This window comes from Phalacrocorax aristotelis, chromosome 6, assembly GCF_949628215.1.
Source record: "Phalacrocorax aristotelis chromosome 6, bGulAri2.1, whole genome shotgun sequence".
NCBI lineage: Eukaryota > Metazoa > Chordata > Aves > Suliformes > Phalacrocoracidae > Phalacrocorax > Phalacrocorax aristotelis.
The window spans coordinates 60325847-60350517 of record NC_134281.1 but is presented as its reverse complement, the minus strand read 5'-3'; the positions used below and the strand labels follow the sequence as shown (position 1 = coordinate 60350517).

The window sequence follows — 24671 nt, the reverse complement described above, 5'->3', positions numbered from 1 at the left end:
TTTTATTCCCTTCAGTCTAACTGAGGAATATAAATCCAGTTGCTGCCTTGGGGAAGAAGTGGGAGTCAGGGCTCCTTTAGAAAAACTCTTTCAACAGGGAAAAAAAGCATGCATATAAAGTTTTTTTAATTAACCATGAATTTTCCATTTGTAATTGATTCCTTGAGCTGTCTGATTTCCATGTTGGTCTTTTCCCTATATAGTTTTGTCAACTGTAGGATGTGGATGAAGATTAAATTGGATTTTGACTACTGCTGCTTTCAGGCAGAGCCGTGCTCAGCACCAGTGAGAAGGCTGCATTAACCTTAGTGCTGCTTGCTGCGGCTGTTGGAATCCCTGCCTGCATCCTGTGACGGGTCACTTGAACAGTTGCTTCCTACATTTTTTCTGTTTACTGTATACTTTACATGAGGTTATTACTGAGGCCTGACTGGTGGTGGAGGACGAAGCACGTAGGACCTGATTGCAGCTAAATGCAATTTTCAACTTGCTTGACGTGTGACATACATAATGCAATAGAAACTGTGGCTAAAACAGGCTTGTTGGGAATTCTGTGGCACTCCATGGTAGTTGGTTTTGGTTGTTTTTTGTTTTAATTATTGATTTTTTTTTTTTGGATGGAACGTAGGAATAATGTTAACAGTTGCCTTAGCCCTGCAGGGCAGTAGTCTCTTTCTCAACAGTGGATCCTAGGAAATCTGTGGGAAATAAGGGCAGCTCAAGACTGATGAACCTGACCCTTGAATCTGGCTGTAGGATCACTTGGCAGCCCTTCCTGGAGTTGCGTCAGGCTCAAATGAAATAAATGCAGATTTTAATAGAATGTTTTTACCTGATCTGGTAGCTGCATGTAGTCTGGTGTCGGCACAACTCTTATTGACCACAAAATACTGTTTTCTCAAGTTGGAGGGAACACAGTTATTAATTCCCTTTCAATCAAGCTATTTACTTTTTAGTGGTAAGTAGGGGTCCTAGAAAAGTGAGACTTTAATTCTGGCTGGAACTGAATTAGTCTAGCGTTGCTGTCTCCAGAAATAAATCTACATAATTCCTTGTGAGAATTACAATGGGACTGGCACTGTAGACCTCAGAAACCGATAACACCCATTGAAATCAACAAAAGCTTCATGTATGTACAGGGTTAGGCCTAAATACAGGCATAACACAATAGTGTTACTTTTGCCTTTTCCTAGAATAGTTTGCTGCTGCTCCCAACTAAATGCCATGTAATCTTTTAAATTTAATTAGCCACTTTTGAAAGAATGACACATTGTGTAGTTTGGAAACAGCCTTTGAACAACAGACGGTTTCAAGGCTGGTCCACTGAGGCATTGGAACAAGCCAGTGCAGGAGCAGCTGCTTTGGGGCTGCCAGGTTCCTTCTGCTGTCAAGCATCTCTAGCTCAGTACTAGGTTGTGCATGTGTTATAGCACTTATACGAAAGCATTTTCATTTTGCATTAGGCTCAGTATGTTAAGGGAAAGGGATACTTATACATTGCCATGTGATAAGACCCTGGGAATGGCAGAGTGTGGAAAGCAATCACTTTCTTTTGCGAGTTCATGGTCACATCAGGAGTACTGTGACAATATTCTGCAAATTCTGTGAATAAATGGCCTATGCGTGCTCCAGGTATAACTCCACTGTAATCCTTAACAAGGCTGGACTAATACTGGAAGATTCATCCTTCCCTGGAAGGCAACAGGTGTTTTAAGTCTGTGGGTCTTGCTCTCCCAATAGTATGGCAGTTCACACTATAGCGTGTTGGGGGAGCCCTAAAACACTTTCGCAGTTTTCACAGAAGAGGTAGTTCAACACTGATAACTCCTGGAATAAAGGGTGGTGTGTGACCGTCACCTACAAGGTAGCACTAATGGCATTCAGGACAAAAAACTTAATAAGTTAAACTGGAAAAGGTCTTGGAAAGTACATGCAAATCAGTACTGCCTGCGCTTTTTAAGCAACTCCATCTGGCCCTTTCCCTTGTTGCCTCAGTGAGGATTCTAGGTAGGAGGAAGAATTAGTTGCTGGTGCATCTAGAATTACTTGAGGATGAAATTTCCCCTGTACCCTTGCTAGCAGCCTGTTACCCCTTGCAGTTCCATGAAAGCCTCTCCACACAGGGGTCTGTATTTGCTTGCATATTCTCCCCATCCTGTGGTAGAAGCGCACATGTTAGGGAATAAATATTCCATCTCCACTATGGTTTACCAAATAACTAAGACCTGTTATGATACCCTATCTGTCTCTTTCTAGTAAGAAGTTAGCTTGGGGACAGTGAACAAAGTCGTTGGGAAGCCGGAGCAGAGATTCCTATTTACAAAAAGGAAGTTTTAAAAAAAAAAAAAAACACCAAGAGACACCACAGAACAAAACAACAACCTTTTAATAAACCTGTTGCTAAGGGTTATAAATAGGAATGAAGGACAAAATAAGGAACAGGATAGTGATATCCAGCTAACAGGAACAACTATATGACAGTGAGATTTACTAACTTGCAATACTTTCCTAAGGGACAGGTGCAAGTTATGTTGGATAGGTCATGGAGCTCTAGATTTCACCGTGTATAACTGGCAGGAGTATAAATGAGTGAAATCAACCTGACTCACTAGGGAAATGAGCCCTCAATAAAACTTACAGACGTGCCTAAAGGTTTTAGACATCTAAATCAGTGTTAAAGTGATTTCTGCATTAAATTCTTCTGTTATTTGACTCCACTGAACTACCTGAATTAGTCTGAAGCATAAATGTTCATTAAAGGACAAGGCTTCTAGGACATCAAGCAGAGGTGGTTCATATAGTAATGTTGCATCTGCTACTAGGTGCCTTAGTACTCAGCTGGAAAAAGCAGTCTCCATTTTGGGTGCTCCAAATAGCTAAAGATACGTACGTATTTATACACCATACATAATATATATATTTAAACGTATACTTGATTCCTCTTTGCAAAGTGAATAATTTCCTCTACAGATTCTTGATTCACCTCATATGCAATATGACTGATTTTAATTTATAAACTTTTCTGTATGATATCTGTACTATTTTTTCATAGAACAAGCAAATGAATTACATCCTCTGTCCTCTTCCAAAGGAAAGGAAGAGCATTTTAGTAATATTCTTTTCAGGAGTGTTTTAGCTTCTGTAGAATTCCATAAAACATCTTCTGAATAAGTACAAGGTGGGGTTTTGTTTTCTTAACTTTTTAACTCAGTGGAACATATTAATGTTAGATGAAGGCTTGTACTAAATCTGTAAGGAAACTGCCCTAGGCCTCTGCACACAGCAGTAGTGAGGGTTAGCTGGTTGTCTAGAACAGATCAGTTTATCCTTCTTTTAAGAAGGGCAGAAGAGTCATTCTGAATTTATAGACATGGAAACTTGAAACATAAATTGCAGTACTCCATATAACCATGGAAGAAGATGGTCACACATTTGCTGCTCATTAGTTACAGGACTTGGAAGAGATATTCCCCTCTCTTTTAGGCAAGATGTTACACAATTGGTCAAGTCTGTCCTTATGGTCACTATCTTCCAATAAGACCTAAGCATGGGTGACTTTTGCATTGGCTTGCCTGGCCCAGTGAGCTAGTTTATCATAACTTCTCTTTTTTTTGGCTTGACACAAAAGAAGAGGGTGGATAAAACCCAGGATCAGGAGTCTAATTTGAAGAGGAGTCTCTTTTAAATATGCTGCTTCCACATTTGCTCAAGGATACACGCCATGCTCCTGGTATTGCATTCGGCATGTCTTTCTTGAAACTGTATCCACTCACGTAATTAAAAGTGTATGTAAAATACCAAGTCTTGCATATTTCTAGAAGCATAGATTTTTGTCTCATTTCCCTAAATGACACAGACTGCCGAACTGCAGTAGACATTTAAAGAATGGTGGTGTTGGGTAGAAATCGCTGCAATTCCAAGTGTCTACAGAGGTGGATCTTTTGGTTTCTTGGTAATTTGGACTTTGTAATCCTGAGTTTACCAGGCCATATTTCAGCACAATATTTGCAGCGTTTGTATACTTTAAAAAAAGCATAAAGAAACATCATTATTTTACTAAAGAGTCATTAAGCAAGCTGATAAAAGGCTATAGCTGAATAAAAATAGGCTGCTTTTTTTTTTTTTCCCAGAAGAAAGTGCAATTAGATCTCTCGATTTTGCTGCACCCTGTACCAAGTGAGGTTGCGGTAGTGGAATTAAGGAGTGAACACACCCAGTCTGAAATATGAGGCTTAATTTTCAGCTGTGAGTTATTCCTGGTTATGATCTCATTTTATGCCATGAAAGTGATCAAATAACATTAGCTTCTGAGTGTAATTTTTTTTCAAAGAGTGATGCTTATTAAAGTCAAATGGAGTCCTGGCAAGACTCCAAAAAGCTGTGAAAATTTGACAGTAAAAGCACGACTTAAAATGCATGAAGATTTGCATTCCAAAATCCAAGACCTTTATTCATGCTGAACGACTTGAGGCTGTCTTTAGTTACAGAAATCCAACACTTACCTTCAAATGTTGGTGTTTCATTTTTTCCTCTTCCACTTTTAGACGTTTCTGTGTAATTTCTTCTTGCAGTTTTCTTTTGTCCTACAAATTAAGAGAACAATAAAACCTTGTTTAGAGAAATGACTTGTTGCTAAAAAATACCATTTAAGTGTTGTTTAGGAGAGTGAAATCAATCCATGCAATAAAGCCTTATTTTAAAGCTTATATGGTGCTCAAGCAGTGCATAATTCTTAGCTCCTGTGTCTTTTGCAGGTACAGTTTCCATTACTCTTTCTCTGAAGTACATTTAAGCATGTTAATGACCATAAAGCAGGGATGAATCAAATTAAAAATAATGTACTGTTGGTAAGGGTAGGGGAAGAAAACAGGAAGGAATTATATTTGAGGACACTGGTACATGCAAAATGAGGTTAGAAATGGGTCCTGACCAAAATTCCTAAGGCATCATTTAGGAGAGGAAAGAGTCTGCATGGTCTACACTGTGCAGCTGTGATACATCACTAAATGATATGGACTGTTGGTGAATCCAGCACTGGGTTTATGTATCTTGTGGCTAATAGCTGAAATAAATAGCGATAAAGATGTAGAAAATTATTTCCTTAGTCAAACAGTGGTAAAGATGAACACAGAAAAATGTCGTATGCTTCATGTACGTTGTTGGAAACTCTCAATTTAAAAAAAAATTGTTGTGCGAAGGCTGTTTTCATGGCTGCTAAACTTCCGATGGAAAAACCTCAAGTAGTTCTGATCTATCACAGTGCTTCCTTCATCCTTTTTGCTACAGCTTATAGAAAAAGGGAAATGGGTGAACAGTCTCTGAACGCTGGCAGCGCTTGAGCCTCTTGTGTCTTTGGATAGCTGCTGTCACGTGGAGTATCCTTGTGGCTCCTCTATATGAGGCCAAACACTGATTTGGTACTTTGTGTCCTTAGCAGCCAGTGAGAAAGAAATTGTGCTAAAGGAAGCTAACTTTTACAAGCTGTATTAATAGGCTATTCTCTTGGTTAGCCTTAATGCTGTAAAATCCTGTTATTGGACGTGGCACCTTTTGCACTTGTTTCCTGGTATATTTAAGGGAAGTAAATTAAATTGTCTGTTGTCCTGTGCAGATGTGTTTGCTGACTGGAGGCTAATCCCCCTTTCCTTTCAGTTAGAACAGATTACTGATAGTTTGTTTTTTTTTTTTAACAGTCTGTTTTCAGGCGAGTATGGTTTAGGAAGGAGTTAAGTCCTTCACAAACATGGGAAGAGACTTGCCCTTTCAGCTCATCTGAGGAACCAGCTGTGTGTAAGGAGTGTAGAAAGTCAGCAAGAAGGAAGTGCTGCGCATAACTCTGGGAGTTGTTCTCCACTGGTTCCCTGGGATCTGGGATTTGGAAACAGGAAGAGCTGTAGTGTGCTTGGCTGAATCACCTCACCGTTACTGGAAATTAGTAATTAGCAGAGGGGCCACAGGCTGTAGGGACACTTTGGAGGATAGAAAGTAGCAGAAACCACCTAGCCTTGTGGAGATCAAGGGCAGGACTCCGAGCTGCCCAAGCACAACTGGTGGTATGCTGGGGTTTAGTAGATGAATGAGTGTCAGTGGCCTCATCTCTCCTGTAAAGTGCAGTAGCCATCTACAAACACCATCTGCACTTCACAATTTTTCCTTGATGCTGTTAAGTCTGCCCCTTTAATACACAGAGCAGGTAGGGATCTTGCCTTAAGACACATGCTAATTTCATCTCCGTAGGGGTTTTGAGTTTTGCCAATGCTCTTTAATACAGTTAACAAAGCCACCGGTTTAGGATCACCACAATATGTAATTTTTCTGCAGTGTCCCTTTTTAAAGACTTTATCCAAGAGCTGCTGCGCTGGATTTTACTCAGCCAGTCCTGATTTTGAAGATGTAGCATCTGGTCTTTGACCTTCACACCTTTCCTTAATTAGGAAATATTCTGGATCTCATTGTATAAATGGCCTTCAAATGACCTACTGGTAGATGAGCAAAGTGTGACAAGGGCTTGGGTTTACACATTATTACAGTCCTTGAGGAAACAGCTCTTTTTCTCTACTGAAGTTCTGGGTAAGATTCTTAGCCAGAGAATGAACTTTTACTTGATTTATACTATTAAAAATATTCTAAGTCAATGTAAATATTCTTTTTATGCAAGTGGAGATGTGTAGCGTTTGGGCAGCCTGAAATGAGAAGTGGTACACAAAAATACTGTGCAGAAGGAAATCAGTGTGTAAAGGCACAAACCCCTGCATTTTAAATTAATTATGTAATAAGGAACCTATTCAGTAATGAAACTTTTGCCTGTTTCTCTTGTCAGGGGTCTATGTTTCTTTTGCATACCGTATTTATTCTCTTAAAGTTTTCTACTTGAATCCTTTGGTGTTCTAGCATGTTTTAATTTCACTGGTTAGTAATAAACATCCATTTTACAATTATCCAGATTAAATAGGTTGAAATAGATTGCCTTTTATTTTTATATCTAGTCAAAAAAAGCTGAAAGTCTAATGCCAGAAGCTAAATTCAAGGAAGATGTATGAGGAACCTTTTTGAACCTTGTGTCGCCAGAATAATTTTTAAAACCTGTTAGGACACCTCCTACGGTGTATTCTGCTATGCTTTGTCTGCAAATCATGTCTTGCTGTACAAAGCTTTGACTATACGTGTAATGGAATAAATGTTTATTCCTAGATAGCAGAGAGATCTATGCTTCTGCTAAACTTCATACTCTGCCTCTGTAGATAATCATGTTGCCGCAGAAGTCCGCTAACGCTCTCTTGCTATGCCCGCGTTAATGTGGGCAGGATTGTCTTTTTATGAAAGAGCCACCTTCATCCCTTCCTCTCTGTTGTGCATCAGTGCAAGGTGAGGCTCGAGCCTTGGTCCTAATTTTCACACCTACTGAAACATGTAGGAACCTTTCCTGACTTTTGAGTGTAGAAAAGAATCATATTCTAAATTGGATCTGTCTAAAAGGAGGGGAAACACATCTATGGACCAGTCTTGCTAGGTATCCCCTGTGGCAGACCCATCAGTCTGTGTCAGCGTTCTGCAGTGGTGCCGGTGTTGGGCTGCTTGGGCCCACGGCAGATGCCATGTAGCGTCAAGGCTAATGGAGCAGCTAAAGTTATAGCTGATGTATATTTGTTTTCATGTAATTTTCCAGAGGTAATGCTTGGTTATTGAGGGATCTTTTCTAGAGGTATGGACACTGATGCCACGAGACTGCAGAAATGTCATAATTCAAATCTTTAATCATAATTCAAATCTTCTATCATTTTTGTTTACCCATAGAATGGAGGATTTAATGACAAAGGATTAAGCCTAAGGTTCCTTTTTGACTGTTTGGCAATGTTTGCCACAGCAAACACTAGAGCTTTTGTATTTTAAGACATGACAGCCTCTCTAACAAAGTGGATGGCTTTTATTTTTTACTTGTTATATTCTGTATGTACCAACAGCAGGTGGAAGCTATGTAAGAGAGAAAACTGATTCCCTTTCAGAGCCATGGGAGTGTCGAAATCTTAAAATAATAATAATTATTATTAATAGGGTTTTCCTTTTTGTTTTGCTACATAGAGAAGATATGAAACAGAATTTGGAAATCCCTCGTGGCTCTGTGAGAGCCAGATGCTGTAAAGGAGCCAGGCATTTAACAACAGAAACCGATCAGGTTTTAGTGCAAGCGTAGTTCTTCGCGGCTCTGAGTACCCGAGTGCCCCCTGCCATCCTCTGCTAGATTCTTTACAACATACATCTTGTAGGTAGCACTTGAAATTCCTAGGTATGTTTCTTAGGAAAAACCTTCCCAGAGCCACTGAGTAACTTGCAATTTTAATTCTAATGCGTTGTTTTCTAGACAGCTCGTTCTGCAGACTCTTAAACCTGATGATAACGTCACCCTATTTAGGCTCCTTCATTTCTGCAGTGCATTATGACAAATACACTGAGTGTTTCAATTAAGTGCTCTCAAGTGATAAAAGTAGAGAGCAAACAGATCCTTTACGCAGCCAGTGTAATAAATGAAGTCATGGCCAGAACCCAGCTATGATTTCCTAGTTCCTGTAATGCAAGACACTGGAAGATGTCACAGCTTCTTTAAAAAATACTGCTCCAGTATTAGTCTGGAGGCAAAGATGCAGCCAGAGGACGCTAACGCTAGTATGTTCATAGGAGTCCTCACCAGGCCAGCGTGCTGCCCCATTTTTCCTGCAAAATACCAGGAAGGATAAAACACGGGAAGACCCAGGCTTCTCTGGAGCGGCAAAACATTTCTTATCTTTTGAGCCCATACGCTGGAGGCAAAGTCCAGGTTATGAGTCTGGTTCAAACACCATTACAGTTAAACCCAGAAATGTACTCTAAACCCTCTAAAACACTCCAATTTGCCTTCTGGTGGGCTTGGGTCAGGTCTCAAGTAAATATGATAAATAGGCCTGTTGGCTGTTATCAAGTGTCATAATTAAAACCCAACCAAATTAAGAAGCAACCTGTTCAACTCCTGTAGATTTCCAGTTACGCCTTCTCACATTTATTTTGGTTCCAGTAAGGTTTATAACTCTGCCCACCATTTATTCAGCCAGTAGTGTTTGTTTCACAACTAATTTATTGTGGAAAGTGGGTGAAAACCACCTTTGTTCCCAATGTTTGTTTTTAAAGATTGGCCGTGACAGTGAGTGATCCTTCTGCACTTTTCCTTTCATCCCAAAGGGACAAATTTTGTTTCAGTTTAATTCTTTTGTAACCGAATAGGTTTCAGTGGAGATCAGATCAGAGGAGAATTTGATTTCGGCTGTGTTTGTGACATCATATAATATTCCTTTTAAAAAAATAACTCAGTAGTTCCTTTAAAACACAAAATCTTTTGAATCAGATCTCCCTTTAGAGGAGAAACAAAATGTTTTCTAACGTCTTCAGCATAAACTTCACTGAGTTTTTTTTTTCTTTTTCCTCCCTGAGAACCGACAGGTAGGAATTTACTGAATCCAAGCTTGTCCTTTTTTACTTTTCAGACAGCAATACTTATGATAAATCATCAATAATTCAGAAATTGTATTTAATTCTACAGTGCAAACCCCAAAATATTTCATCTCTCCGTTTTGTTGTGCAATGGGGAAATTGATTTGTTCTGGAATTCTCTAGCTGCCTTTTGACCTGCTGTCCTTCAGGCAAACATTCAGTCAGGATGATAGTAATATGTATTTTAGACTGTCCACTAGTGATTTGCACACATACTTTCACTGCTTTGAATTTAATTTCAAAATGCAATACAACCCATAATCGGTACCGGCAACTTTGCTGTCTTAAAGCAATAGCTTATAAACCAAAATTAAAAAGTAACAATTTCAAGCAGACATAAGCCTCTCTCTTTTTCTGCCCTGGGATAAATCATTCTTCAGAAAACACACAGTAGCTCATTAACCCAATGCTACTTCTAAGCTTTTTTTTTTTTTTTTTTTAATAGCGAGTTATAACTATAAGCACTTACTGTTATGGCCTGGAATCTTTTTTTCAGCAATTCGGCTTCCTCCATTCTAGAAATCAAAAACAGACAAGTAGTGAAGGAAAACAGAACGAGACCATAAGCAAAAAGCCTCCTGGTGGGGCTACAAAAAAAAGCTGAGGTGACTTGATCCAATTCCAGAGCAGAGAGAAGGCAGAAAGGCAGAATGTTTGACTTGTCAGGAGAGTCCCTGAACAGATGAGCAGATCAGTCCAGACAGACACATGTAATGAGGGTGTGTAGAAGAGGCAGACGTGGAGAGTGCTGGCATGAGTTGACTGACAAGTTGGAACAGTGGAGCACAAGCCCTTTTCCTTCAGAAGCTGCCAACTCTTTGTTTTAATGTGCTCAGTTAGCATGCCATTGCTTCTTTAACTGTTAAATGCCCAAACCAGAATCTGCCAGGACCATGGTAAAAGTAAACATTTATTATGTTCCTGTTTCTCTTCCTTCCCTTCGTGTATGCTCTGGTGACAAACAGATATTTTGAACTTACTAAGTATTCCTATTATGAAACTTATTTCACTTGTGTGTTTTAACCTGCTGTAATGTTAGCGCTGTCGGTGGCATGGCTTTTTTTGAAATGGCAGTTTTAATTTAGTTTCCTAGATGAAATTTTTAGGGAAGCTGTATTCCTAGCTGGAAGAGTGTTTTAGAACTGCTAACCTAAAGTAAAATAAACTTTAAGCAATCAGGTCTGTCACTGAATGCAAGTGTTAATCTGTGCAATTACTGGTCAGCTCTCTAGGACTCAGGGGAAGCTTTGTCTAAGTAAGGATTTCAGGATCATCATTTCAGCGTTACCAAGATGAGTCTAAAATGCCAGTGGCTCTCACGCTGGGTTTCCATTCAGCTGACACGAAGGGTTTTTGTGCTGTGGACTTCTGCTGAAAACAGCATTACTCTCCTTAAGGGATGGCGGACGTTTTGACCTTTCCAATGACATGAGTCGGAGTCAGCCTTCCAAAATCAATCTAGGATAGTCGCATAAGGAGTGGAACTGCCTTAGTAAAAAATTCTAAGCAAGGTAAAGCTGATTTCAAACAGCGTAAAGATGTAATGTGGATCAGGAATCCCTTTGCTACCCTCAGTATCACGTATCTTAAGTAAGGACACCGACAGGAGAGGCAGTCATCATGTTTGGGTTTTTTCCTGCTAATTCATTGAGATGACTGAACTCAGCAGGATTTGGTGAGGGGTTTTACTCTACGTGTCAGTACAGTGACCTGAATCTTGGTGGCAAATCAGGCTCATTACTAGCAAATTCGAAGATGTTACAGAACTGAACGCTTGCTGGTGAAGTTACATCCTCATAATTCAACATGAATCAATATTTCATTTCAATTTCCACCTTTCTAATATGTCATCACTCATCCGTCTACACAAGCAGACTGTCCCCCTCCACACTGGGTTTAAGGATGCATTAATGTTTTGTTTATACTGTGATCCACCCTGAGGTTTTGTTTCAACTTGCAAAGACCCCATGTTTTATTCTCCAGTGAAGATTTTTTTAAAAATCATTAATATATGCCTCATTTGGTCAGCACCTGAATTTAAAAAAATTACCACATAAAAGCAAATGTGAAGTTCAAAGGCAAGTGTGCTGAGGTATATCAAGAGACAGGTTACATGGGAATTTAAATGCATTCGGTTTATGGATTTGAGAATAAATTCAACCGTCCCACTGAAATAAATACATTCTTGCTGCAGAATCCAATAGAGAGCCAGTCTTTCTGTTGAATCTTTCATAAGCTAGCGTAGCCTGCCTTATTATATTTTGAAAAAAAAAAACCCGAACTTATTTCATCTCTGTCTTCTGAAAAGTTAATCTTAAAATTTAAGTGTGTATGTGGACTTCAAAATGTGTAAAAATATTTAAAGCAGCCAATGATTACATCAGAAATAAGGAAGTCTGTTTTGGGCGAGAATCTGTACTCTGGTGTAAACGGGGTTCCATTCTCAGTGGATGGAGAAATGAGATCAGTATTTCAAGTTCAAAATAGAATCAATGGGATTGCAGTGCTTTGAATTTTTATGACCTAAAATATTTTTCCTAACTTTATGCTCCAAAATTATTTAAATACTTTCAAAAAACCTTACTCATGGATGTTATATATACAGACCAGAAAAGTATTTAACATGTCTTTCCCTAGTTTAAACCCCCAGATTGTGAAGTAACCTGAAGATGATTTATAAAACGTTGCTTCCCTTTTTAAGTGATCATTATTAAGAAAGTGTTTAAAGCCCACTTTAAACATTTAAAATTGTTTAAATCATATCTATCCCCTTGCTAGGCAGGATTTGTTGTTCAGTCAATAGGTTGTTTTCCAGTTGTCTTAATCCTATTCTAAATGGGATTTACATGCAAGAGAAGAAACGGACCAGCTGTCATTTTGTCTGCCCTTTAAGCCTGCTTCACCAATGGGAGTATCCACGGTGTTGTAGGTTAGATCAGTGAATCTGAACAGCTGTGCTTTCAGTCCACAGGATTCTTGGAACAAGGTTTTCTAGAACTTGTCTGCCAGAAATACATCCAGAAGAAACTGTCTACCTATTCTGCAAGTTTAAGGAAAAAAAAAAAAAGATACCTTTTGGAAGAATAACCTGTTAGCCTGCGTTTCTGTAACTGGCAACTGTCTATATTTCTTTTGTTAGAACAGATTCTCTGAGCTGTGCAGAAAATGTTTGTCATATCACATGATGAGTCATACAGGTTGGATTTTTTTGGCCTCATTTCTTTTGTTCTTTTCCATTATGCACTGGGTACCTAATGTAGGAGTAATAATAAGAGTCTAAAACACAGGGTGAAACAGTTGCATTCTGAAGTCTTAAAGAAAAACGGGTGGGAATTTTGAAGAATGCAATATCCTGAACCACAATCTAGAAGCAGGACCACGGCAGCACTTTCGCAGCTGGAAATGCAAGCTCTGTTGTCCATTTCTGGAGCAAAGTCCGGGTACTGGCACAGAGCAATCCTGTCACTTTGGAACTGTAGCGGCTGTCCCTGGCCACACTGTACAAACAAAACCATCCTCCGTTCTACTCTTACTCACTGCACTGGGATTTCTTTTGAAGCAAATCATTAACTTAAGGTAATACATGTACAGTAAGTTATAGATTATTGCGGTAGCAAACAATTGCTTCTAAGAAACCTCTCGTTGAAGGTAAGGAGCAAAAAGCTTTCATTTTGGAAAAAGTAAGTTAGAAGTGAACAGAGTTGATCAGATTGTTTTCGGCTGAAAACATAGCCTGTACTTTCTGGAAAGAGCAGTTACTGAGTACATGAATCACCATTTTGTGCGTCTCAACTAGTCTGATTATTTTGCTTGGTGATGAGCTGCCTTTTGTAGCTGTGTTTGAAACAGGAAAAGGGTGTTTTGGATGTGGTTTCAAAGTGAATTTTATATTCTTACAGTGAGCAAATGTACTGCCACTGTGCATCTGTCCGCATGTAGCCTTGAATCTCTGACAGCAGAAGAATGGAGAGGAGATAAATTTTATTGAAGGTCCCTCAGTGAAAATGTCTGCTGCAGCATCCTGTCAATTGACCTGAAGGTCTGGTGTCTGGGAAGCCTCAGCTGATTGAGGAATGGTCTCTTCTCCAGCTAGAACGAACGTTTTGCATTTTAAAGGTGAAAAACAAGCCAAAAAGAAATTTGAACTTGAGACCTGAAAGCTTTTGTTTATTCCAGATGAAATGCATACAGACAGACAACTAAAGCCTTTGGGCAGTTGCTCCCAAAACACTTTTTTCCCAGAGATTTCTCTCTAGCTGTATGTTATTTCCCAAAAGAAACAAGGTTCGTTCGTCTCACTCAAAGGTTGGTTTTGAAGGTTGTTTCCACCATTAGTCTGCAAAGTACTTCCAGCTGCTTCAGTCAACAGCACGTTAATGTTGCACAATAAGCAGCAAGCAGCTTTTGTCTAGAATATATCCAGCTAAGGGACTCTGCTGGGTTTCATCATGGTGCTATTGTTTTTGGCTAAAAAGCTTAAGACAGTTACACTTCTTAGCGATGGAAAACTCAGCAGTAAGTAAAAGGCTTGAAGTCCAGGGAAAGAATACTAGCCAGATGTGGCACCTGTTGCATTATTTTTTTTTACTTTAACCTGATTTCTTTCATATTATACATAACATATTTTCATGCATCCATCAAGTCATAAATTCCAAGCTAAACTGGAACGTGTTTCACGAAAAATGTGTGTGTTAATAACGGGGGAAGAGGCTTTAGAGTGAGGGTAACCTAGAGAGATGAAGTTAAAAACTATCCCCAGAATATAATTTTGTATACATGAACATGTGTATATATGCAAATATATATATAAAATAATTATTAGTAATTGGTAAGGATATTAGGTGTCTTTATGGGTACTTGTACATGTCTGGCGTCTAGGGGTACCAGACTAGCTGTGTGCAACATGTCTATGGGAGACTTTCTCATTGCTTTGGTCTCCTTCTGTGGCTTGTACATCTATAGCTTTCTAGCCTCTCAGTTTCTGTTGGTCACTAAATCTTTAATCAGCTGTTTAGCATGTGGGATTCCCTGACCCTTATCAGGTGAATAAAATTTAAGATGTCTTTTTTTTGTACTTTAGTCAGAGTCCAGATTACATTTATATGCTTGAAGACATGATAAATCGGGGGGTGGGGAGGAGGAAGAAAAAAAACCCTCATATCCGTCAATCAAACTATACAATATTAGAAATTATTTTTAAAAATGTACACTTTTAGGATCTTGGAGGAAGTTCATAACAAAAACTCTGCCAGCTCTCAGGAGGGATTGAAATTTTGCCTTGAAGGCCAATTTTGGAGAAGTAATTCCATACTAGGCAGGTCCGTTACCATAATTAATTTCCTGGGTCCTCCGAGTATCTCAGTTTTATGAAGCTAAATTCTACCTTCTTTACTTGTTTGAGGAGACACACCCCCTGAATCTCTGGGAGGAAAAAGCCTGGAACTATTATGTTTCTGTTGGTACAACTCCCTTCCTGTTGCTATTCATAACTATGAATATATTAAGTCTTTAAAATCAAACTAAAGAAACAGCTGTTGGGCATTGCCTTCAGTTGTTTTTAAAACATTGATTATTTTAATAATATTTTATAATAAATCTGCTTGTCAGATATCTTTCAGTATTACAGAGAAGTTTTAGAATGCAGCCCAGGCTCCACCGTCTCTTCCATGTTACAGGCACAGTAGAGCCTAGCTATAAATGCTCTTGTGCTAAATACACATCATCTTGCCCTTATTTTCTAAAATGACACGATAAACTTTGTCAAAGTCTATTGAGTATTTCTTAATCAGTTAAACATTGTTTTTTGTTAGCCTTTTTCGTGTTCCCAGACACTTGTCAATTCTTGGCCTCACGTATTTTGGAAATGTTTTATGAAACTCTGAACATGGGAGGCTTTCCAAAGGAGCTGTAACAAACTCTGTTGTCTCTCATTTAAAAATCACACTTCGGTGAATAGATTAAATGTAATTACTGCGGTGATATTAGATGTGAGATTCTTAGCAGAGTGGGTTCAGGTGCCTGGATAAGCGATAGGATTGTGTGTGTTTGTTTTTTTTTTCTTAAATGTAAACTGAAACCCACAGAGTCTGAAATACTCGGGATCAGAGCCTTAAACATGTTGTGGAATGCACTGCTTGCAACCCAGCATTTTCCAGCTGCTGCAGATACACACTTCTAAGAATAGTGCAGAGTTTTAAATCCTACCCAGCCAACTGTGTGGGGAATTTTTAGCAGGGCTCTGAGAACCAGCTTCAGTTGTTGTGTAGTTTCGCTGTGTTTCATTAAGTGAAACAAAATACCCCATAACCAAGGCCAAATCCTGGGGAAAGTAACAAAACCCCCACAGGTACTGTGCTGTCCATAGTAAGGTAAACTGCCTGACGTATTCTTCTGACTCTTGTTTTCTGATGCTCTCAGAGAACACAAAGAGAACAATAATGGTGTTTGGGTCTAAGAGGCCTCAGTAGGATTACAGAGCAAAATTAGGGCCTTGCAGTTATATTTTTATGAACATTTAGTGCCAGGTGTGCTTTCTCGGAGTACAAGTGCTGCTGGTGGAAGCCTTGAAAGTATAGATGACTTGGCCTAGAAGACAGAGCTGAAGTAGGAATTCCTTAGGAGAAAATCTTCCTCCTGCAGCTGGCACTGGGGGCGGTGCAGAAGAGGCAGGGACAAGACCGGAGGTGGCGAAGCTATTCAGCAAGTTCCCCTAATGACCAGCCTCTTGTTTGCAGGCTGAAGGATGGGAGCTGTGTAGGTTGATTCCCATCTCCTGAGGCATGGGCAGAGCACTCACTCTGCTACCCCTGGGAAGCTGCCTAACTAGCCTGTGCTTGTAGCAAGGACTAGCCTGAGACTGGAGCTCAGGTGTTCTGCAAGACGGATGAACCTTATCTGATAGCTCTCAGCAGAGCAAAGAGGAATTACTGCTTTCTCCACCCACACTTCCAGCCACATTTTCCAGCCACTTTTCTTCCTCTGACTACTCTGTGAGCCAATTGAATTTGCCAATCTGTAAGGAAAGGAATTTAAAAACAAAACCCGAGCCTAAACCCCCAAATCCATGAGTGTCTGCCATGCCAGTGAACTGAATAGGCTCCATGGGAGACGAGAGGAGTAAGAAGGAATGGGATTCTGGCTGGGGGATGAGCAGTGAGGGAAGATGGAGAAAATGTGACTGGCAGCAGTGAGTTGCTAAATGAACCTAGCCATCTTGCAGGCCTCAGGCTTACCTTACCACAGTGGTCCAGGGACCACGAGAGACCTTATACTGACCTGTATAATAAGCATGTATGTTTAGCTATTTCTCTGAAACTTGAAACTGCTGTGAAAACACGATGACTTCAGACTCTGGCATTCCTTCCTGTGCTTCTAGATACTCAGTATCCTGCGCTGTGGGTGGGCAAAAAATATCCCACATACAATTTGTTTTGCGTAAGCCCTTCCAAGTATTAATGGAAAAAAAATATGTGATAAGATTATGCAAAACTTTATTGTTAGCAGAGCTAATAAGAATATTTATGGCAGATAACACTTGTTGCAAATACAGGCCTATTTTCCCCAGTGAAGACGACCTATTTTTTTGCTGAGGAGTTTGTTATTTGGAAGCAGCGGCTGAGAAAAACTCTGAACCTGTCAGTCATTCAAACTGTTAACTTCAGCTGTCCCCTGTTCGTTTGCAGTGCCGGGTAGGTCATCTGAATAACACGGGGACTCTGACTGAACGGCTGCCGCGCGGAGCGCCAAGCGATGCAGCGCAAGCAGCTGAAGCTGGATAGTCATCCGGATGCCTGTGAGAGTATGTCACCAACTTATGTTTTTCAACAGATTCAAATATTTCATTTCTGTTTCTCACAGCACTGTACGTTTACTTAACCCCTTATCTTAGAGCGGTGATTATTAACTGGGAGCAAAAAAAAATTGGTCTAATATGGTTTCCTTCATTTTTCTTGTAAGATTTGTTTTGATTTTGTCAGGATTTCAGAGCTGTTTCATAGCTACATTTTCTTACCAGAAAGGTAATGTTATCTTCCTTCTTTTCACCTGAACATGAAGTGGTTCCTCTGTGTGATATTATACAGTTTGCTTGGTGTTCACTTAGGGTGAAATGACACGAGCAGTTTGAACTGATACAATGGCTGTGTGGTGCTGAGAAGAGGCACCCTGCTTCTTTCTCAGTCTTGGACATGTATTCCCACAGCTTCCTGAGCTGTCTGCTCGCTGAATCTGCTCGCTAAGCTGGCAGGGAACTAACCAGGCAAAAAGGTGGCTATTGCTGAGCTAGTGAGTCAAATCATTGCCCAGAGAAGTCTGATGAGTGCCAAAATGTGGTAAAGGAAGAGGGCAGAGGGTGGAACTGCGGCTGCTGGAAAATGCAAAGGAGGGGGAAAGAGTAGGGGAGGAGGAGGGAGGAAGAAAGGGAAGTGCTGGCATACTGTTAGATAAACTAAGCTGTTAAATGTAAATTTACCTTTACAGAATATTTAACACCATGTGGGGAAACCTCCCCCCCTTTTTTTTTTCCTTCCCCCTGAAGGCTGAATAGGCCTTTCAAACACTGTTGGCAGATCAAAGGTTAATATTTTATTGCCATCCGTGAATAATGCAAAAAATAATCTGGCTGCAAGTTGTATGAAATAATATTTTGGGGAATATAAAAGCTCTTTTCTTGCCATATCTTCTCAGCTGTGAACCAGTTCTTTACCCAGTGACATCAGGAAAGCCAAGCTGATCTGCAGCTCATGCTACTGCTTATTTAGATGTAATATCTGAAAAGTGTCTTCTGCAATTTCTTGTCACCCTAGCAAGCAGGATCTTTGGTTGGTTGGGAGATCCATTGCAGTCCATTATGCACCTGGAGACTCATGGCCTGAGAAGGCTGGAGTTGGATCCTGTTTTAATCATCTACTTCAGCAAAACATTTTTGCCTTTGAATATAACACCATTGCCTTTAGCCTGTAGGCGAAAGGACTTTTTGAGAAGGGTTTTGTTGCATAGTGTTAATCTGGAAAAGGGGCTTGTAAGGTAATTTCCTGTTTCACAAAGCATTGTAATAGCTTCTTGTAAAGAGGATCGAGGTATATATTGTCAGACTTACAGCCGATGGAGTTAGGAGTGTTCAAGAAGCCAGTTCTTTGGGTTTGGATTAGAAACCTAATCCACATTTCTTGCTTGTAATCATCACTGGATTGGGCACAATTAATTCTGGTGTTTGAAGGAAAAATCAAGAACATTCTACTATCATCCTTTAATTTAGTTGGTCTGTTCTCTTACTTATTTTGGCTAATGCAGCTCAGGATTGTAATAAAAAATTGTCATTATCTCATGGTTTGCTCAGTGCCTGTATGACAAGTTTTATATTCTCAGTTTCCAGTGGACCCTCAGCAATGGGAGAAGAAGCAAGGAATGAGTAGCACATACAGTAATCTATCCTTTCACTGAAGGAACACCACATGTCAGTGTAAGTATCAACTTCTTTTCATGCAGTCTACACTTCAAACACCAGTAAAAAGGTAATAATTTTTTTTACATGCCTTTTTTTTTTATGCTGAGCTTCAAGAATGTTCTTTATGTAAATACCCTTTCTCCAATGGTATGAAGTATATGTGTAGGTTCATATTAACACTTGATTCTCTTGGGGGATAGCCACTTATGTAAGTATTGCTTGGAATTTCTACCATAAATCTCGGTAACTGTTGCACTGATTTATTGTTGAGTTGTTTGATGTTATTGCTCAGAAATTGAAGAGCTGAACTTAGGTAGATCAAACAACTTCAAGAACATCAATCTGGACCTCCAGCTAGCAGAGAAAGGCACTTCTGGGGACCTAATGATCTATCTGAGGGAAGTGTCGGTTTCAACACAGCTGAGGGACCTTAGCTCTCTTTAGTACTCAGAAATGTCCTACAGCAAGGTCATATTATTCTGAACGGATTCTTTATACCAGTATGGAATTTATTTAATGGTTGACACAGTTTCATTTCATGTGTGTTGCTCATATCTGGAGAACTTCATGCCTGTTAATCATATAGGCATGTTTCTTATATCATCTCCAAGCCCCTCATTAATTTAATAATTCCGTAAGTATCATAATTAAAAATACTGGCAGACTGTGATTTCAGGTTCCTATTTTTAATACTGGTTGTAGCATAGTAGATTAAATAAAATAAAAATGCATTTACATTTTTAAGAGAACCCCTCCAAGACCACAAATTGAACACCTTCTGCAATTAAGAGCTGCTACCTGTTCTTAACAGAGGCAGAAAATGGCTTTTGTAGTAATCATTTTGTTTCACAGAACTTCAGAAACAAGTTCTCCTTATTGGGAGAACTGATGACTGGCTTTCTGAAGCTAGGTTAAAACAAATTTTTAAGGTATGTTCATGAGTTCTCAAGAAGTGCAATATAGATCAGAAGAGGAGTGATTTTGGCATGTTATGACCACAACTCTTAGCTACCATTAGCTTAGTTTGTCTATGTTCAGATAGTGTCACTGGGACCTGTCCTGAAAAACAGGTGAAGGTGTGGGGGACCTTTTCAGAGCTCTGAGTGTCCCGTGCTTGCTCTAACTGGGTTGTCCAGAGCTGAGCTAACACTGCCAGTTGTGCACTACTGCATGCAAATTAGCAATTATAACTGACGATGCAGGTACTGGAATGGGTTTGTGCGATGGCTGCTGCTAGGGGGTTAGAAACAATTCTTCTAAGCCCTCATTCCTTTGACTGCAGCCTTTTGTCTTAACTACTTTCTTGTTATGACAGCTTCAGCAAAACTGACAGCACCACCTGAGCTAATGCCTGGTACTTTCTCCAAACTGATAGCCTCTGCTTTCCAAAAAACCTTGTGTGAGCCTCAGCCTCTTCCACCTCCTCCTCCCACTTCTGCTAGACATTATCCTAATCCGCAGTCTTTCTCCTATCCTATATTAATCGTATAAACCCTGAGCAAATCTGTCTACTTCTGTCAGTGTTTGGTGAGGAAGGTCCTGTTCTGCAGGGTGACAGCTCTCAGTATGCACAGTCTGCACTGACAGGATGCAGTCAAAACTGACCACAGTTTGAATCCCCCAGTTTAATTGTCCCTAACCTAAAGCGATTACAAAATCCTCAGAGCGGCTTTTAAGTGCTCGTAGGACATTCTGAAAATATTCCTTACCTACTGGTCCCTTAGGTTGTGTTGTGTATAACGCTTGTGGTCTAGGACTGTCTTTGAGTGAGTGAAATTAAATGCCAGTTTTGAAAACATGAATAATAGAAGAATAGATATAAAGGGCAGACTTTGAAAGATCGTGAGCATGGCTGAAGCAATCAGGATTTCATTCTGGTTACACAGAGCTTTCAGAGAGAAATGTGAATCAACAAAACGTCTTGACTCTTGATTCTTCTTGTTTCTCCTCTAGAAAATTACTTTAAAGTCTCTAATTAACCTTTCCTTGGAAGTACTGATTCACTTGTGATTTTCTGATTCCTGTAGGTAAAAGCTATTTGTAGTACAGCTTGTCAAAAACATTTAGTATGAGAGGCAAGTAAACTAGAGACTGCCACAATCCTCCTGTGCTAAATCAGTGCTTTTGGATCCAATTTCTGTTCTGTTTTTTTTTTTTTTCATCCCACGTACTCCTATCTGCATGCTGTGAATGAATCCTACAATTATTAGATCCTACAATCTATTATCCTATATTAACCTCTTTGTTGTATTTGTTTTAATCTAGTTTTGCCTTTAATTTACTTAGTTGTCCTTTTGAGTGATTAGCCAACAAACTTTGGTCTGATTTGCAAGCACACTCCTAGCTGGTGAGACAATGACTAATCTCTCCAATTTACAGTTACCTCTAGTATCCAGATACCCTCCGTTTCAGAATGGAAGTGGGATAAGAATTTTTTAAATTCTTTGGTTTGTACATCTTTTATTATTCAATTATTTTGTCATTAATCATTCTAAATAATTGGATCCCCCTGAGAAATGAAAAGGTTTACAACTTACGAAGAAGGTGCCATCTCCTTCTATGGAGATATAGGATGATTAATAAACAGTTTGAGATCTGTCATGTGTTCTCATTTATCTGTAGGCTGAATTAGTAGTCTGCCTGGGTTAATCTCAGCACTTCATAAATTTACAGAGTCTCAGATGGCATCTGGCTCCAATCTGTGTAATAACAAACTAGGTAGATTTGCTTAATCAGGCTTTTGGTTTTTTCCTTTCAAACTCTGGTTTGCAAGGCTCATATCAATAACAAGGCATTATGAAGGAATAGCTTAAGATCTCTGTGTTCCTTTGGACTTCTGCATATCGTAAGAATTCTACATTAGCGGTGTTTCCTATTTTTTTCTCTGACAATAATGCCTACACGTTGCAAATAGACCTTTGCAGTGTCCCTCTGCCATTAGAAATGACAAACTGCTCCATATATGTTTTGTAGATATAAGAAAGGGAATCTTATTTTTTTCTTAAGGCTCACATGTATGACAGGCATATAATGTACATGACAGTACTAGTTTACAGTTATTATAATTCAAAAGCAGTACTGTTTTGAGCTAAAACAGCACTACTGTATTGGGATTTTGATGTGCCACTGTGCAGTTCGAAGGCTACACTTGTTAAATCAAACTGTAAGTGCTCTTTGCGTAGAATTACAAAATCATTAAAGTTAGAAAAGACCTCTAGGATCATCAAGTCCAACTGCCAACCCAACACCCTCAAGCCTCCTAAACCATGCCCTGAAGTGCTATGTCTACATGTTTTTTGAACACCCCCAGGGACGGTGACTCCCCCACCTCTCTGGGCAGCCTGTGCCAGGGCCTGACCGCTCTTCAGGAAAGATATTTTTCCTAATATCTGATCTAAACCTCTCTGATGCAGCTTGAGGCCATTTCATCTCATCCTCATCCTCTTGGGAGAAGGGACCAGCCCCCCCCTCACTCCAGCCCCTCTCAGGCAGCTGCAGAGAGCGAGAAGGGCTCCCCTCAGACCCCTCTTCTCCAGGCTAAACCCCCCCAGCTCCCTCAGCCGCCCCCCAGCACACTTGTGCTCCAGACCCTGCCCCAGCCCCGCTGCCCTTCTCTGGACACGCTCCAGCCCCTCAAGGGCCTTCTTGTCCCGAGGGGCCCAAACCTGAGCCCAGCATTCGAGGTGGGGCCTCCCCAGGGCCGAGCACAGGGGCCCCATCCCTGCCCGGCTCCTGCTGGCCACACCAGTGCTGACACAAGCCCGGGGGCTGGTGGCCTCCTTGGCCACCTGGGCACTGCTGGCTCATGCCCAGCCGGCTGTCAGCCAGCACCCCCAGGGCCTTCTCCGCCGGGCACTTCCCAGCCCCTCTGCCCCAGGCCTGGAGCGTTGCCTGGGGTTGGTGTGACCCAAGGGCAGGACCCGGCACTTGGCCTCACACGATTGGCCTCGGCCCATTGATCCAGCCTGTCCAGGTCCCTCTGCAGAGCCTTCCTGCCCTCGAGCACATCAACACTCCTGCCCTCGAGCAGATCAACACTCCCACCCAACTTGGTGTCATCTGCAAACTTACTGAGGGTGCCCTCGATCCCCTCATCCAGATCATTGATAAAGTTATTAAACAGAACTGGCCCCAAAACCGCACCCTCGGGAACCCGGCTCGTGACCGGCCACCAACTGGATTTAGCTCTGTTCACCACAACTCTTTGGGCTCGGCCATCCAGCCAGTTTTTACCCAGCGAAGAGTGCACCTGTTTAAGCCATGAGCTGCCAGCTTCTCTTGTTCTTTTATTCTTCAGTGTTTTGATCTGTGGCACATTTTCAAAGACCAAAAACTGATTGAAAGCAACTAAATCTAAACCCATTTGATTCAGCTGATAATGGCTTACTGTCAGCTATCTTGATCAGACAGTTCTTGTCTTGAGCATTAATACATTGGTTGGGAAAATACTGTAAACCATGCCAATTCTTCTTTGTTCCTTTAAACAAGAATTAAAAAAAGCTAGCAACTTACAACTTACCTTCATTGCCACGTGAAATCTCTTTGCAAGAGAAACTTGTGATATAGAATTAGAGAATAAATTGAAAACATTTTGAAGAAAAGCTGAATGAACACCAAAATTAGGGGGGTTTATGTTTTTTCTTCCCCCTCAACAGCATGAGGGACCAGAATTAGTGTTCACAGGTCTGCATTAAATGAAAACCGAGCAATGCTACACAGTCAAGAAACAGTTTGTGCATCTACCACATTGTATTGAAGTTTGACAGAGTTTCTAGTGACATCTAACAAACTATGTTACTTTCCAGCTGAACTGCTGTGATATCTGAAGACAGTAATAGCTGCTTTGACAAAACCTTAAAGCCTTGGCTGTGGTTGCTCTCCTCTGCAGAAGTCATTTTCTCTCGAATGGAGAGGAATAATTTTTTCTTAACTGTTCTTTAGTACAATAAGTAGCAGTGTTCAACAGAAATTATTGACTTAATCTGTAGGATATACTGCAGCTTAAAATTCCTGAGGGAAATGTGCATTGCTATTAAAAGAGGGAGATAGTATGACCCAGATAAAGTTTGGCTTGTCAGTCCACCAGCATCAGTTCAGGCAAAGCGTTGGGTAGGCCGATACAAGATCTAATAATACATTAAAGGAAAGTGGTATAGTGAGTACCAATATGTGGGAAATAAATTCCATCAGTCTCATTTGATGTTACTTCTGGAAAAGGTACTAGAACAGATATATTCTTTTTATTGATACCTTCATTAGGAACCAAATTTACATAAAGCCAACTCAAGCACACAGAGATTGTGAGAGCTAAAAAGTAAAGATGACAGTTCACCGGCATGGGCTGATCTGGAGCACTGATAGACTGTGTGCTCATAACCAACATTCATTTCCATACTCTCAAAAGCAGGCCATATGTTTAGGAAGGATGAAATTCCTCAGATTAAGGCTCTGCCTTTAAACCTTGTGGTGCTGAGGAGATCTTGGGGGTCATGCCGGATAATCAGATGAATATTAACTCTGACAGCAAACCTGTGGCTAAAAAGGCTGATGTTCTAAACAGATTCAAAGTTCCTCTGTATTTGGGAATGAGTGCAACTGTTGTGGGGAATAAATTGTCCAGTTTTGCTGGCAATGTTTCAAGAGGGATGCCAAGATCTGACTGGAGTGTTACGAGAAGAATGATAAAAGGATTTAATAGAAACTCTAT

The 24671-nt window shown here is 40.3% G+C and overlaps 2 protein-coding genes across 18 annotated transcripts in view; one reads left to right on the top strand and one right to left on the bottom strand.

The window, feature by feature from the left end:
- Nucleotides 1–12568, bottom strand: part of PALMD (palmdelphin) — a 31727-nt gene extending 19159 nt beyond the window's left edge. The window contains exons 1-2 of the mRNA XM_075098210.1: nt 9989–12568; nt 4503–4583 (exon numbers count right to left, since the gene is read on the bottom strand). Of these exons, the coding sequence (XP_074954311.1) occupies nt 4503–4583; nt 9989–10033 (126 nt within the window). The 5' untranslated portion in view covers nt 10034–12568. The remainder of the gene's footprint in view (nt 1–4502; nt 4584–9988) is intronic.
- Nucleotides 12569–13080: 512 nt separating this feature from the next.
- The window catches only part of PLPPR5 (phospholipid phosphatase related 5), a 264334-nt gene continuing 252743 nt past the window's right edge, over nt 13081–24671 (top strand). For 16 of the 17 annotated variants that reach the window (XR_012661318.1, XR_012661317.1, XR_012661321.1 and 13 more), the window contains exons 1-3: nt 13081–13167; nt 17202–17317; nt 18886–18979. The gene's annotated coding sequence lies outside the window, so the exon portion shown is untranslated. Of the gene's footprint in view, nt 13168–13412; nt 13620–17201; nt 17318–18885; nt 18980–24671 lie in introns of those variants that run through there. The other variant, XR_012661319.1, reaches the window with a different exon arrangement.